The sequence below is a fragment of the Camelina sativa genome, chromosome 16 (genome assembly GCF_000633955.1).
Source record: "Camelina sativa cultivar DH55 chromosome 16, Cs, whole genome shotgun sequence".
NCBI lineage: Eukaryota > Viridiplantae > Streptophyta > Magnoliopsida > Brassicales > Brassicaceae > Camelina > Camelina sativa.
This window is the reverse complement of record NC_025700.1, coordinates 18,228,946-18,245,025: the sequence shown is the minus strand read 5'-3', so window position 1 is coordinate 18,245,025 and position 16,080 is coordinate 18,228,946. Positions and strand designations below refer to the sequence as shown.

At 32.4% G+C, this 16,080-nt stretch overlaps 2 protein-coding genes across 2 annotated transcripts in view; one reads left to right on the top strand and one right to left on the bottom strand.

The window, feature by feature from the left end:
• LOC104751054 (protein NRT1/ PTR FAMILY 5.12) lies at positions 3,499–6,645 on the bottom strand. Its single transcript, XM_010472930.2, has 4 exons — positions 6,202–6,645; positions 5,901–6,118; positions 5,253–5,791; positions 3,499–4,503 (listed from the first exon to the last, which is right to left on the bottom strand). Exons 1-4 carry the CDS (start codon positions 6,335–6,337, stop codon positions 3,723–3,725), a joined length of 1,674 nt encoding a protein of 557 aa, XP_010471232.1. The 5' UTR covers positions 6,338–6,645; the 3' UTR covers positions 3,499–3,722.
• Positions 11,256–16,080, top strand: part of LOC104751053 (O-acyltransferase WSD1-like) — a 6,318-nt gene continuing 1,493 nt past the window's right edge. The window contains exons 1-5 of the mRNA XM_010472929.2: positions 11,256–11,478; positions 11,914–12,486; positions 12,591–12,657; positions 12,735–12,802; positions 12,889–12,913. Of these exons, the coding sequence (XP_010471231.1) occupies positions 11,290–11,478; positions 11,914–12,486; positions 12,591–12,657; positions 12,735–12,802; positions 12,889–12,913 (922 nt within the window). The 5' untranslated portion in view covers positions 11,256–11,289. The remainder of the gene's footprint in view (positions 11,479–11,913; positions 12,487–12,590; positions 12,658–12,734; positions 12,803–12,888; positions 12,914–16,080) is intronic.

The window sequence follows — 16,080 nt, the reverse complement described above, 5'->3', positions numbered from 1 at the left end:
GCCTAAAATGTGTAATTTGACTAGTTGGGTATTATGAGGCCTAGTTTTATGCCAAAAGTCCAATATGGAAATAAGACTTAAATGCAACCCAATTGGTAAAGTTAAATAATCGAAAGAGCTCACGTTAATCCTTGGAAATTCTACTTCTACTTAATTGCCCTTAATGGAGAATACCTTTTAAAAAAATTTGGACAAGCTTTTCTCATTATTTCAGATGCAGAAATGCACCACATTTATCCTCAGACCTAAAATTATTTTTTTGCCACTAATAAAAATTAATTCTTGACATTTTTTCCCTTTTATAATTTTAAAAAATTATCAAAAAAATTAATTACAAAAATATAAAAATTAAAAGTAAAAATTCGTAAAAAATTGGCAAAAAAATCTAAATGGGCTTCTATAAAAAAACCGTCAAAAACACACCATCTTAGTCAAAACCCTAAAATCATAGGTCGTTTACTATTATAGATACTAGATACCATAACCATTCTCCATAACTCAAAAACAGAAAGAACAAAAAGACCCTAAACTATTATCATGTTATGAAATTTATTTTTGTATTATAATATTGGTCTTTTATATGATTTATCGGATTTTAATTTTTTGTTCCCTCTTTTTGTAGTGGTTGTTTGGATATCAAAATCAAGCAACTTTTCACCTTTTAAAACAATTATGTTGTGTTGTTCTCTATGTTTTGTTTTATACTTTGGTAGTTTGGAATAAAATCATAATCATTTTTTGTTTCAGAAGATAAATTCATGGATGATCATAATTGTGGATCTACAAAATTGAATATAATAATATTTAAGTAATAATATTATGAGCTAATGTTTTTTTTAATGGTTATAGTTGCAGAAAAACTATGGTGAACTCTATGCATAAAAAAATTATAGTAATTTTCTAAAAATTTATAATAATTTTCGAAATTTTTTGATTTCCTTCTATTTACAAATAGATTTAATTATAGTTCTGTTTATTTTTTTTTGAAGAATAATATAATATGTGTGCCTAATAAATATTTTCTCTTAAATTGATAGAAAGCATAAGAAATTATAATTATAATTCTGTTTATTTTTTTGAAAATAACATAATTTTTGTATCTTATATATTATTTACCCATTTTGAATAAATTGAAAAGGGCGAAATTTTAGTTATTATTTTGTTTACTTTTTTAAAAATAATACTAATTGTGACTAATATTTTTTTTCTCTTGATTTAAGAATAAATGATTAAAATATAACAAGAGGATAAATATACAGAATATGAATATTTTACCACGTGTGCGATTAACTATTTATATAATTTAATATCACTAAACATACAAAAAGAAAAAAAATACTGAGGAGTAGGAAACATTTATCTTTTAACAACGAATCAAATCTATATTTTATTTTTTGTAAAAATATATATATATATATAATCAGATATTATTTGTCCTAATAATATATATCTAGCTTATAATATAGTACATATATAATCCAGATTTATTTCCTATAAAAATTTCCTATTTTGAGACATACCAAATACGATGGGAACCTCTTAATTTTGAGGTTTGGGAAACAGGTAAGAGTGGCCAGATTTAGGGCGGATGACGAGAGCACCGTATACGGTGGCACCTAAGAAAGAATAGTGTGTAATTTAACAAACCAACAGCAAAAAAGATGGATTTAAGATTCAATTCCTTCTCAAATTGATGGAAAGAATAAAGAAATATGAATTAAATTCGCTACTTCATTCTTAGATGTTCTTCAAGAAAGAAGAGATTGGGAAGAGTTTTTTTAACAATTTACAATTATTGTTTATTCGAAATTGCTTTGGATAGATAGATAATATATAATAAATTGTAAAGTTCCCTTTTTGTTTATTAAAAAAATCAGAAATTTAAATTTTATATCTCAATTAAAATTAAAAAGTAATAGAAGATAAATACTATAATATATTGCGAATATTTTTTTTGAGAAAATTCCTGTTTTTAGTAATGTTAAATTTCTACAGAATATATTTTTTTTCATTTAAAAAAAACGAAAACTTAGAAAAAATTGGAAATCAAATATTCATATCCCATCTAATTTTTTTTTTTGAAATAGAAAATAAATGCTAGAATCTATTGTAAATATTTGTTTAGAAAATTTATATTTTTTAAAATGTTAAATTTCTATAGATAATTACGAAAGTTTGACTTTGGATACTAAGTTATCAATATAGAGTCATAACATTAGAAGTCAAATTTGTTAGGCCTAAACATTTATGGTATATATTTTAGAGGATAGAGTTTAGTATTTATAGTTTTGGGTTTAGTTTTTGAAATTTTCAGAAATAGCACTATTTACATATTTTAAATATTTTAAGAATTTTTCGAGTTTGGGTTCTCTACTTTACATTTTGAGTATATTTTAGAGGGGATAAGGTTTAGCATTTATAGTTTCGGGTTTAATTTTTATCTATATTGCTATATTATAACTTTAGAGATTTGCTAAATTTTAAAATGAGTTCCTTCTAATTTTGAATGTTTATATTAACAAATACTTGAAATTCATATTTTTGTTCTTTTTTTTTTTTAGCATTCATATTTGTGTTCTTTATTTTGAATTTGTAACTGAATCATTGGAAACCAAATTATATATGTTTTTTATGAAAAAAAGGAAGCGTGGATTTTTTAATATATGGAAGGATCAAGTGAAATTTAAGATGTTAAAGTAGTATATTAAAGTTTTAAAAAATATATATATTAACTGGCCAAGAAAAATAACAAAATATTTTGAGACTTCATTAATGAGGTTTGACACTTTTTACTATAGTTTGTTTCTTTACAAGACTAAAATATTTTGATGACTGGCATACATGTTTTAAAAAAAAAATACTACTAAATCTAACAATAAATATATATTTTTAATTTTGACAAAATAAAAATCAAATTTTGAAATTATTGTTTATAATCAGCAATTGCCCATACAAGAGTGTGGGTAACTCTACTAGTTATACATAACGACTGTTAAATTACAAATACCACCCAAACCCAAACCCAATCTGATATGAAACCGAAACAGATCCAAAAGTGAAACTATGCATGTACTGTATATTGTAATATAGTTTGGGAAAAATGTCAGAAAAAATATTTTAAATTACAAAAATGGGATTTGAGTCTAGTGGCTAAGTAAGGTATGGTTTCTCCCAAGCGGTAATGGATTCGAGTTCTAATTTAACTTCTCCTCAGTTGATTTGAAGATGTGTTTTTTTTTTGTAAATTCAATAAAAATTCAACTATTTAGTTGGAAAGTTAACTAAAGTTAGCTATTTAATTCACTACAAACAAAATTCATGATTTTTTCAATATTTTTGATAAGTTCAAGATTTTTATGACATTTTTCTTAATAGAGCTTTACTGCATCCATGTTTTCTATTTCTAATGGAACCCAAAAGAAAAAGCTGATAAAAATATTTTAAAAAATAAAATAAAATTAAAGATACATTATTTGTATAAAACTCAAACTCAACAAAAAACCGAAAACTATACCATACCAAATAATAAATGATATCTTTCGTTTTCAACATTTATCAATCCCTATAACCAAAATATTATCACAAAACGTATAAATAATGATTTTAATATCAAAATAAATCGTAAATACCATTTCATTTATCCATCCATATCGCTCTCACTATTTTTATTCAACCTATTTAATGTCACTCAACGTAACCTTATTCCTCAAGAAGGCTAGAGTTTACTTTGGGCTTTTGTAGACATACGACTTGGCGAGATGGACAATGAAAACGAAGGAGATGGAGCTGAGACAAGCAAGTAGCCAATAGAAGTAATCAAGATGTGCCTGGTTTAGGTTATTATCGAACCAGCTCGGTTGACCGGACTGGCTTGTGGCTTTCTCGATGACCGATACCATGAAACTACTTAGGAAGTTTCCTATGCCTATTATGCTTAGGTATAGAGCCAGTCCCATGCTCCTAAGCTCGACCGGGATCTGTCCATAGAAAAACTCTTGTAATCCAACCATAGTGAAAACGTCAGACACTCCAAAGAGAACGTATTGTGGAATGAGCCAGCAAACGCTCATTGGGACCGTGGCGTCAGGCGAACCAACTAGCCCGTGGTCTCGTGCGACCTTGAGTCTTTTCATCTCGACCAAAGCAGCTGTCGCCATTGAAATAATTGAGAGGAAAATGCCGGTGGAAATTCTCTGAAGCGTTGTGATTCCTGCTGGTTTATGAGTGAACGATCGTACGATTGGGACGAATAAACGGTCATAGATTGGGATGAAGAAGATAATTGCTAGGCTTATGAAGCATTGGAGTGTAGCTGCAGGGACTATGAGTGTTGACGAGATTGATCTGTCCATTGTAGATCCTTGTTTTGTGAAGAAAGTAGGAGATTGCCCATACACAATGCCAAACACTAAACTACACATCCATATTGGAATGAGACTCAAAACAGTTTTAGCTTCCTCAACTTCATATGAACCGCACGAAATTACCGCTCTATCCAAGAATCTGCATTTGCAAAAGATTATACTCATTTTTATTATCTTTCAACAAGTCACAAATTAAATACAGATACTCGAAGCTGTGAGAGTTTTCATATATAGTTTTTTATTTTTGTAAAATGTAATGTAAACACTTTTGCTGTTGTACGTATGAAATTGAAAAAGAGAAAAGTTGAACAAAATTTAAAGGAAGCTGTATAGATATACTCCCCTCTGTCCCGGATATTTGATGTTTTAGGAAATTTTTTTTTGGTCTTAAAAGATTGGTTTCTCAAATTTTTAATATATATATATTAATTATTTATTTGAGTAAAAAGTGAGAAAGTGAGAAAGGGTAGTGAGAGGTAAAAAGAAGAAAACGTATAAATTTAATCATTTAAAAGAAAAAGTAACTAATAAATTAAATTTTTTTTGTTTTAATATGTATGAAAAGTTCTAAACATCAAATTATGCTGGAGTATAAATATATGGTTGAACATTTATATTAAACAAACTAGATAAAAGTGAAAAGGAAAAAAAGTTAAAACATGCCACATGAGACGAATAAATATTTCTAATTTATAGATTGAAAAAGTTTCAACCTTTTTTTAGTTCGGTGATTTATTATGTCTACGCATTTATATGTACTATTTAAAGAAAATGGACTATTAGGTTTACGGTTTAACTACGTTTAGATAAGCATATTGACTTGCAAAAACCAGTGTAAAAGAGCAAAGAAAACGAAAAAAAAAAAAACATGTATAAATCTAGTATTACCTGAACTTATTCGAAGTTTCTTCGTCAGGCAGAAGAAGGCAAGTCTCATCAGAAGGAGTTTGTCGTCGGTTTTTGGCTGCAGCGATTAAAACAAGGCCAATTCTAACAAAAGGGTTATTATGTTTTTTCCCTTGTCTTTTTTCTCCTCCAGTGTTGAAGCGGTAAGTTTTGATCCCAAGTAAGAACAAGAACAGAGAAAGTATCATGGAGAAGCATGGAATCCCATATCCTAAAGCCCAGCTTAGATTTTCTTGGACATAATTGATGACCAACCGAGTGGTGAATATGCCGGTTGATATCGCAAAATACAACCAGTTAAAGTAAGAGCTCTTGGCTTTGGACTCTACAGGGTCTTGTTCATCAAACTGATCTGCTCCGAAAGTTCTAAGACATACCTTGAAGCCTCCTTCCCCTAACGCAATCAAATAGAGAGCACAAAAGAAGACTCCTACTTTGACCTGAGAAACGCACGAAACATGTGTTTCTTGATCTCCACAGAGATCAGGAATCGTCGCTGAATACGTAAGCAGCCCAAGTCCCTAAATAATTCAAGATCACACAAAATAAAAATATTAGAGGTTTTCAAGAATTATAAGATTCGAGCTCAAGAATGAATAAGAAAAAGCTTTTGAGTAATTTATTTATTACCATTATGTAGAAAGAGGAGGTTAGGAGGATGGTACGGAAACGTCCGAGAAAAGAGTCGGCGATAGAACCCCATATGAGAGGCAAAAAAGCTGCTGTTCCGAGCCAGAGGTTAACGTTTGACGCAGCAACCGCCGTTGACTCTTGTAGCGGCCCCGTGAAGTAGGTCATCAGATTTGAAGCTACCCCGAAGTAGGCGAATTTCTCCGCCATTTCAGCACCTGTTCGGAATATTCTCTTCTTTTAGTTGACGTGGAAGTTTGACTACGTAAGGTGGATACAAAAAAAAAGGTCAAAGACTTACCAATGGTGAAGCCAGAAGATCTCCATCCACCGGAGGCGGATCTGACGGATGGATTGCCTTGAAAATCGACGGAACACTCGACAATATCGTCTGAAACTATAGTTCCAGTCTCATTATCGCCCGTGAACGTCGACATTGCCTCTTATAATATTGTTTTGAGGGTTATTGAACTACAGGTTATATATATAGTACATAAAAGTAACCAAAACTAGTGTTCATATGATATTGTTTAGCAAGTGAGTCACGACGATCTAGAACTTTTATTGATTGGTCCATTGATAAATGCGACGCTATAAACTTCTTAGGTGTCAGGGAATGACACAAGGCATAGAAGTGGTTGGGAACGAGGAGAAATTTGCACAACAGAGTGGTTATTATAAGACATTAATTAAAATAAATGGAAGATTTTTATTTTTTTGGTCAACAATAGGAGGATTAGATTTCAGATATGATGATGATTACGGCCGATCGCTATGCCTGCCTGTCATGGAGTTCACATTAACAAAAATCAGAATGACCAAAATCTACTCTAGGCTTTTCATATTATAACCTGACAGCGTTTTCCACGTGAGTCACGAACGAAAACGCTATTGGTGATCAATTAATTGATTAATTGCGACTAGACGCTAGAAAAGTCTACGGTTTCAGGAATCGCGTAGATAAAGTGGTTGGGAACGAGCTACGGATAGTTGTCAAAATTATTAGATTTCAATTGATGAGAGGTTCGATCCGATCTCCAGTTGTTTAACGCATCCTATATTCAAGATTTTCTGGCAGACGCCAGACGATTGATTGATTGTACTCTTCTCATTTTTATTATTTTTGTAGAAATTTGAAAACTACATTTTCTTTGACTAAGGCATCGTACACGTATTGAATCATTTCTTTTTTTCCCTTTTCTTTTCGCTATTGACAAAAATTAGTAAACCATCTTGTTTTGTTTGTAGCGGCGACAAGAAAAATCAAAAAAGTTAAATTTCTTATTTCTACAGCTATAGTCTATACAAAGATTTTCAATATTTATCGATTTATAATAAAATCAAAATTCGTCAATTTAAATCTTTTTAAGTTATTATTGTAATATACTTTTTTTTAAATAATTAAGTACCTTTTTCACCTTTTTGATTGACGGACCGACGGTGATGGAGGCAGACACGTCTCATCAATCATCACAATGCCATGTGTGGGTTAATTAATATGTCACCATCTTTGAAGGTTACACAGCGTAAGAGCTGTATCGCAGTTAATAATTTTAGGTCCAGGGCGCCGGATAACGTTGCATGGGGGGGGGGATAAACATTTTTTTGGGCAAGCTTTATCCGAGATAATTAAGGAAACACTTTGTCGAAGCAGTACTGAAGATTTAACGTGATCAAAAACGAAAGAAATGAGTTAATCCCAACTAGGACCATCACAGGACATAGGATGTCCTTCACTGTCTTAGGTGGTTAACGCTGAATCATGACCTCAATCTTAGATTTGTCAACCTCAATTCCTTTCTCAGAGATCTTGTGTCCCAGGACGATTCCTTCTTCGACCATGAAGTGGCACTTTTTCTTGATCGTTTGCTTGAGAGCAAGCAAAGAATAAGTTTGGGGGAGTTGATATGTCTATATTTTGCGTCTCTTTAGCATGTATTTGACATGCATTTAGCTAGGATAACTAGTCATTTTACATCATTTTAGAACCTCGTTTATACACTTTGCATGTTTAGGAAGTTTTTGCATCATCCTTGCATACATTGTGCATTTCGGAGTATTTCAGGTGTCTAGGAGACGTCAGAAACGGAGACTCTCAGCGCCACCAATCGAGCCACTCTCAGCACCACCAATCGAGCCATTCTCACCCAAGCAATCGAGTCATTGTCGCCCACTCCGATTCGATGCACATGTCAGGAAGATGTTCTGTTTTACACGCTTCAGGAGATTCTCAAACCGACGTTTCACCTTGTCGTTTTAAGTTTTAGGGATTTACATGTTTTTACTATAAATAAGTTTTGCTAAGTCTTGGCAGGGACATCTCATCTTTTATCTCATTTTCGTTTTTGTTCTTAAGGTTAACCTAGCCACCTAAAAACGTTCTCAGACTTGTAATCCGACATCTCCGAGTTTATTCAGTATTTTCATTTGATTCCTTCTACAAAGTTGTTCTTCTCATTTTTATCTATATTATTATGCTTGGTTCAATGTTTTCTGTGTTTGTATCTTGGATAATGATTTTCGGATCTGAGTAGTGTAGTAGTCCTTGAGGATGAGATAGATTAGGTGGAGGATCTTAGGATGCAGAGTGTTTAAGCTTTGATTTTATGATTCCCTTCTGGACTAGTGTTAGAAATACTAGTTTCTCTCTGATCAATTGGAATTAGGTTCGAGACATTTCCACACCCAAAAGGTGTTTGATGAAATGTCTGACCAACTAGTGCCAGAGACTTACGTTCCTAGCCTAAGAGATTAGTTGTCTAGGATGTTTGTTGACATGAACGAACTTGTTTGTCATGCCTGCTCAACCATGTTTCTCTAGCGAGAGCTGGGTATGGAAGTGGTTGAGTCTGAGTAGCTTTTACCAAGAGATTGGATTAGCTAAGTTGTGATGTTCGTTGTCTAGGGATAGATTGCTTGTGGCATGTTAAACACTTTGTAGACTAGGAGACTTCACCGACATCAATTACTCCCATCCTTAGGACCTCTTTCTTTCTGAATTTTATTACATTCCTGAGACTGTTTCATTTCTTGACTTTTAATTCATGCTTAGACTCGTTTTGATTTTTATTCATTTTCGCTTCCTGTCATGCATTTTCGTTTCTAGTCCTAGAACACATTTCCGTTTTGCATTTTCATCATTCTAAGATTGTTAAATAAAAACACTCTCTTTGAATTGGCTTGACTTGTGAAATCTTGATTGCATCTTGAGTGACTAGCAACATCCCATTTGAATTGACACCTTAAGTACTACAACTGCATAAGGTTAATTGAACCTGCTAGGATAGACACACAAAAATCTTAGTATCAGCTCGCAAACCAACTTTGGAGTTGGAGTGTCGACCGACACCATGGCGTAGTGTCGCTCGACACGACCAATTGGTTCTGGTTGCGGGTTTAGTTTATTTTGCGAACGGTTTGCTGGTTTTGTGGAATTAAACCAGAACCATAGCTTTATAAGGAGACGAGAATCTTCTTCTCCTTTTTTTTGGGGACGTCTCTTGGTCGCAGCCACCAACGGGAAGGAAAAAAGAGATGGAGTTGATGCCTTTAGTGTGAGCCGAGTTTGCTTGTGGGGTGAGGAGCGGAGAGGGCTGAGTTCCAGTTATGCTGTAAGAGAAGGATAAAGAAGATAGATCTTCCTCATGGGTGTAGAGGAAGGATGGGAGTACTTGATGGTGGATTGAGAGAGACAAGGAGGCTCTCTTCTAGCTATTATCCAGGTAATTCGTGTTATTTGGTGTTTACTATATTAGAGAATCGATGGTTGTAAAGGTTTAGGGGTTTGTTGGGAAAGAGAGCTTGAAGGGAGGCTCTGTTGTGATTTCTGGGTTGGTGTCGTCCGACACCTACAGACAAAGTGGTGTTGGTCGGCACCAACACCTACAGACAGACATCAAGAACTGGTCTGGGATGGCTACTTCGGAGCAATGTTTAAGGATGAAACTGAGTCCGATTTAGCTGAAATTTGGTGGAAAGCTTCGTGGTGCTATAAGCTTCATATCCAACGGTGATTTTGTGAAATGGACGGTTGGTTTATGATTTAATCAAGTGTTTTTATTGTGGTCTAGTATAGACGGTTTTGTGGTAAGGTTGTGTCGAGCGACACTGGTGTCGGTCGACACCAACATGTTGTTGTGTGTTTGGGTCATAGGAGGAAAGCTGGATTTAGGTTTGGATGAGGGGAGATCGACGAAAGTGATGTTGTGTTGGTGTCAACCGACACTAGGAGAGTGGCGTTCGACACCAAGTGGAGGTGTCGTTCGACACTAGAGAAGTTGTTAGTGAATTGGAGTATTCGTGGGGAAGTGTTGTTCGTGGCTGGATGGAATCAAATATTGTAGCCCACCTCTCTTGTTACTCAGTCGTTAGAGGTGGTTAGTTGTGCGACTCAGTAACTAGATGAGGTGGGTTTTGGTGTATTTGTGGAAGTTTTTGTAAGGAACGATTTTTACGTCGGTTGTCTTGTCGGAATTATGGGGTTCCGATGAGATTGTTTCCCCTGGATCCTGTGTGAGGATTGAGAATTCGGGTGCAGTCGTTTCATGTGTTAACCAAACGGTTTACAGTTCGTGTGGATTGCCCTCACACTATGCTATTTCTTGCCATATACAAATAGAAATGTTACGTCAGTTCCAAAATGAGTGGATAGCTTTCTTGTGGAGTATTAACTTCTATCTTATATCAAGTTTTTAAATTATTATTATTATTTTATTTTTTGCTTGTAACGATCTCATGAATCTACTTACAGTAGAACTGAAATTTTATTAATTTATAGAGGTTTTTATTTATCGATAAATTAATAAAATATTAATTTATGAAGAGAATTTTTTTATTTTTATAGTTTTGAAAATTTTCTATTAAAAGATAAGATACTTTTATTATAATTCACATTTTTGTAGATCTTTTAAATTTATAATTCCTTATTCTTTTATAATTTACATAGTGTTTTATGAATTCTTCCATTTTTATAACTACAAGAGTCAAAAGTACATAAAAATCCTATGAAAAATCTTGTAATTTGTTTTTTTTTTTTTTTTTCTTGTTTGGTTCATGAAATTTGTTTATTATGTGATATGTAGAAAATATGATACTTATTGAAGGAAATTTTAGAGAATTGAGCAAGGAAACAGTTAGCTTGACACCATTTAATAGCTATGCACCATCTCAATAATTTACTAGACTATCTTGACAATATAATTGAGACCATTTCTTGGACCCATCACACATATCTAGTGAGGTAAAGTAGCATGTAGCTTCTCAACAACCTCACTTAACTACAATAATGTCAGGGCCTCATATATTAATAGTTGTGTGTCTATAAATAAACCATTTGCATATGTACATATTGTAGAATAATACAATAAAACCGGAAGCCAAAATAAGAGATATGGCAATAGAAAGGCAAGTGACGGAAGGAGAGGAGCCAGTAAGTCCATTTGCGCGGTTGTTCAGCTTGCCGGGTCTCGATGTCTTCAACGTTGTAACCATTGGATGCAAAACCGAAGGCAATCCATCAACCATTGTTGAAGGCTTAAAAAACACATTGATTAACCATCCACGCTTCTCTAGCATACTGGTAGGTAATTAACGTACACACACATAGAAACGGTTTTATTGTTTATAAGTCTTAAATTTCATGACTTCCAACTCAAAATAAATTTAAGAAGAGTGTATCAATTCAAATGCTCCCTCTCTCAGCTAGATTGATGTTTTATAATTTTTTCTTGTACATTAAAAGAATAGAAATGATTTTTTACTTTATGTTTTCTCCACAATATCTTTTTCAGCTTTTTTTTTATGCTGAAAAAAAGTCATGCTATCTAAAATCTATATTTTCTCTTTTTACCAAAAAGTAATTATAAATTAATTTATTAATAAAATTTTAACATTTTTTTAATATATGTGAAATTGTCAAAACATCAATCTAGTTGAGACAGAGGGAATACAATATATTACGTTATGGATCCTCTCATTCAGATGTAGTATTACTAACATCATATGATACATGTAGGTGAATGGTCATGGTGAGCACAAAGGCAAAGCTAAATGGATTCCAACAAAAGTAAAAGTAGAAGAACATGTAGTTGTTCCGGATATAGATCCCAACATTGAGAATCCTGATGAATTTCTAGAGGATTATACATCAAGGATGGCTCTTTCTCCAATGGATATGTCCAAACCCTTATGGGAGTTTCATTTATTGAAACTTAAAACATCACATGCCGAATCTGTGGCCGTGGCTAGATTCCATCACTCTTTGGGCGATGGGATGTCTCTTATGTCTCTATTACTCGCATGTACTCGGAAAACATGTGATCCCGAGGCGTTGCCTACTTTTGTGGCTCCAAAGAAAAGCAAAGCAAAGAACGTTTGTTTTGCTGTGGTTGCTTGGTTATGGTTCATAGTAAGAATTATGTTTCACACTTGTGTTGAAGTTATCAATTCTATGGTTTTTATTTGTTGTGCGAGGGACACCTCAGCTCATATAATGGGTAAACCAGGAGCTACACTTCGCAATAATAAATTTATTCATCAAATCATTAGTTTGGATGATGTCAAAATGGTGAAGAACGCCATGAATATGGTACGTTTGCTTTATTAGTTTTATTTTTTTATTGAAAGATGTGGTTTTTATGTTTTCCCCCTTTTTTAATTTTTCTTACATCCTTTTTTCCTCTTTTCTATTAGACGGTAAATGATGTTCTTTTTGGAATGGTACAAGCTGGTCTTTCTCGATATTTGAATCAAAGATATGGTAAATCATTTACTCTTGTATAATAGAATCATATTTTTTAACAATATTCTTACATTTTGTCTCGAATTTGTTAACAGATCTTGAAGACAAACAACGTCTTCATGGTGTTGTTTTTTTCAATCTAAGGCCAAACAGAAATATTGAGGTGCTAAATAACATACTCCAAACGATTTTTGCTTCTTTTATTGTCTTGTTTAAATAGTAAGAATCTAAAACGTAAGTCTATATCAGGATTTGGCAAATATGATGGCAAAAGGTTCATTTCATATTTTTCATTGATTTTTCTTTTCATTTTATCAGATAAAAACAAGGATAAAAGAAAATGGTACTTTCAAGCTTTTAATAAAGAAAAACTTACAACTTTTAGAGAAATATGGTATAACTACATGGAAAATATAGAAGTAAATATTCCATTTTTCACATGGTTTGAAACATATGCTTTAGAAAATAACATATGCTACCCATATAAAAATGAATCAATAAACACTAGTTCCACATTGTACCACACATGGGAAATGACTAACGGAGAAATACACAAATCAGTTCATCCACCTTTGAAAGACATCAAAATTCACACTCCCCAAAGACAAGTAATCGCTACACCTTTTAGAACCGGGGCAAACCGAGATGATAAAGATTCAATATATATGGCAGACATTAAGATAGTATATGAACAAAATAATTATCAAAGTCAAATATTACATACTATTTCACGACAAATAGATAATCTTGATAACAAACTAGAAAAGGACGAAAAAAACATAACAACAAACTCTCAGCCGTTATCTTCACCCTTTACTGCAATCTCACCACCTCTCTTCAAACCATTAACAAAATCCATTAAATTTCCTGAAAATGAAATTTTAAAATCAATTTCAACTAGACTGGATAGACTAGATAAAGCCAAGGGGATAAATAATATTGACGAAAACATTCGATCTGAAACCGATATAGAAATAAATAGAATAAAAAGAAACTTTCAACCATCCAAAAAACCATATTATCCAAGGCACTCACCACCCGACTTATTATTTGAAGAACATCATAAATTTCCCTCAACGAACTTTTACAACGGAGAAGGCATATATGAATGGAATATAGATGGTAGATCCGAATATGAAATGATGAATTTATTTCAAGAAATGGGGATGGCAACCCTATCCTATAAAGCTAAAGGAATGTCAGACCACCAAGCATGTGTCATGCTAATCTCGGGCTTCAATGGAGCCCTGAAATTTTGGTGGGATAATGCTTTAGGCGTAGAAACTCAAAATTCTATTCTAAACCATACTGAAACTAGAAGAGTAGAAGGAGAAGATGGTTTTTATGAAGAAGACCAAGTTCAAAATGCTGTAGAAGTATTACTCCACACCATGACCATGCACTTTGTAGGAAACCCTTCGGAAGAACTAACAAGTAAAAAACTTATTTTAACAAATCTTAGATGTCCAACACTAGGGGACTTTAAATGGTATAAAGATATATTTGTAACCAACATATTTCAAAGACACGACTGCAACCAACCCTTCTGGAAAGAACGGTTCATCGCAGGATTACCATCATTTTTCGCAGAACGATTAATTAATAAACTAAAAGATTATTCTGGAGGACAACCAATCCCATGGGATACCATAACCTATGGTCAATTGTTTGCCTTTATTAAAAAGGAAGGTCTACAAATATGTCAAGAACACAAAGATAAAAAGCAAAGTAACAAATTTAAATTTGCAGAAACTATGGGTTCATTTTGTGAACAATATGGTTACAATCGTCTCACTCCACCTTCTAGAGAAAGAAGAAAACTACGCAAACAAAATAAAACTTTTTATCCACAACCTTATAATAAAAGTAAAAGATTTACAAAGAAATTTTTTAACTCATACTATACAAAAAACAAAAATCCCAGAGAACCATCTAAAAAAGAAAGAATTATATGCTGGAACTGTAAACGGCCAGGACATAAATCTACAGATTGTAAAATGAAAAGAAAAATCAATGAAATATTTCACGATCAACAAGACATTAAAGAAAAATTAGAAAAATTACTTCTTTCAGAAACTGAAAATTCAGAAGAACTCAGTAGCGACCCTTCTCTAGACATAATAGAAGATGAAAGTGATACATCCTCTCAAAATTCTGAAAATATCTCAGATGGCATATGCAATTGTAAAACAATAAACGTAATTACAAAAGACATTGACAAACAATTTTTAATAGATATTATAGATAAAATAGATGATCACGAAACCAAAAAGGAATATTTATTAAAATTAAAAGATTTAGTGCAACGAGAAAATCAATTATTAACTCCACAACCTTTTAGTCTTAACAAAATAATAGAAAAATATCCCTCTCCAACACTTTTTAAACAAGTAACCACTGGTGAATTACAAGGAGAAGTTAAAAATTTAAAAACACAAATAAAAGAATTACAACAAATAGTTCACCAACATCAACTTCATCAATTGCAAGTAGACGCTAGATTAGCCCTTATAGAACCAAAAGTCCATGAATCTCCACCCACAACAATGGACAAACCCTCCACAAGCAACCCTGAAAACCATAAACAAACAAAAGAAGAAGAAGAATATATCCAGATAATAAACAAAATAAACTATCAAAAATGGTATACAAAAATCACAATACACATAGGGTATGATTTTAAACTAGAAACAATAGCACTTCTAGATACAGGAGCTGACTATAATTGTATTAGAGAAGGAATAGTTCCTACAAAATTCTATGAAAAAACATATGAAAAACTTAGTGGTGCAAACGGAAGTAGTTTGAAGGTCAACTACAAATTACCTAAAGCAAAAATCTGTAACAAAAATTATTGTTTTAAAACTCAATTTATCCTTGTAAAAAACTTAAGCCAAGAAGTTATACTAGGAACACCATTTTTTACACAAATTTATCCGTTTAAAGTTACAGAACTAGGGATTACCACAAAAATTGTAGGAGAGAAAATAATGTTTGAATTTCTATCCCCAATGAAAACAAAAGAAATCTTAGCCTTACAAAATTCAACAATAGAAAAATCTATAAATTTAATAGACGGGAAACAAAAACATATACAATATTTACAACAAGAAATAAAATACCAACATATAGAACAACAACTCTTCTAGTTTCAGTATGGTTTAGAATAGAATATATGTTGGTATTTTATTTCTTGTTGTAAATATTGTATATGTTTTTGTTTCCCGTCTATTAAATTTATAGATTTTTCTATTGTTGAATTTTGTAAGGCTAAGATTTCTTTTGTTTTCATTGGGGATAGAAATTCAAACATTATTTTCTCTCCTACAATTTTTGTGGTAATCCCTAGTTCTGTAACTTTAAACGGATAAATTTNCCAAGGTTGCTGGAACTTCCCAGGATAAAATATATAGATTATTTTTTCTAGATTGTAATATAACT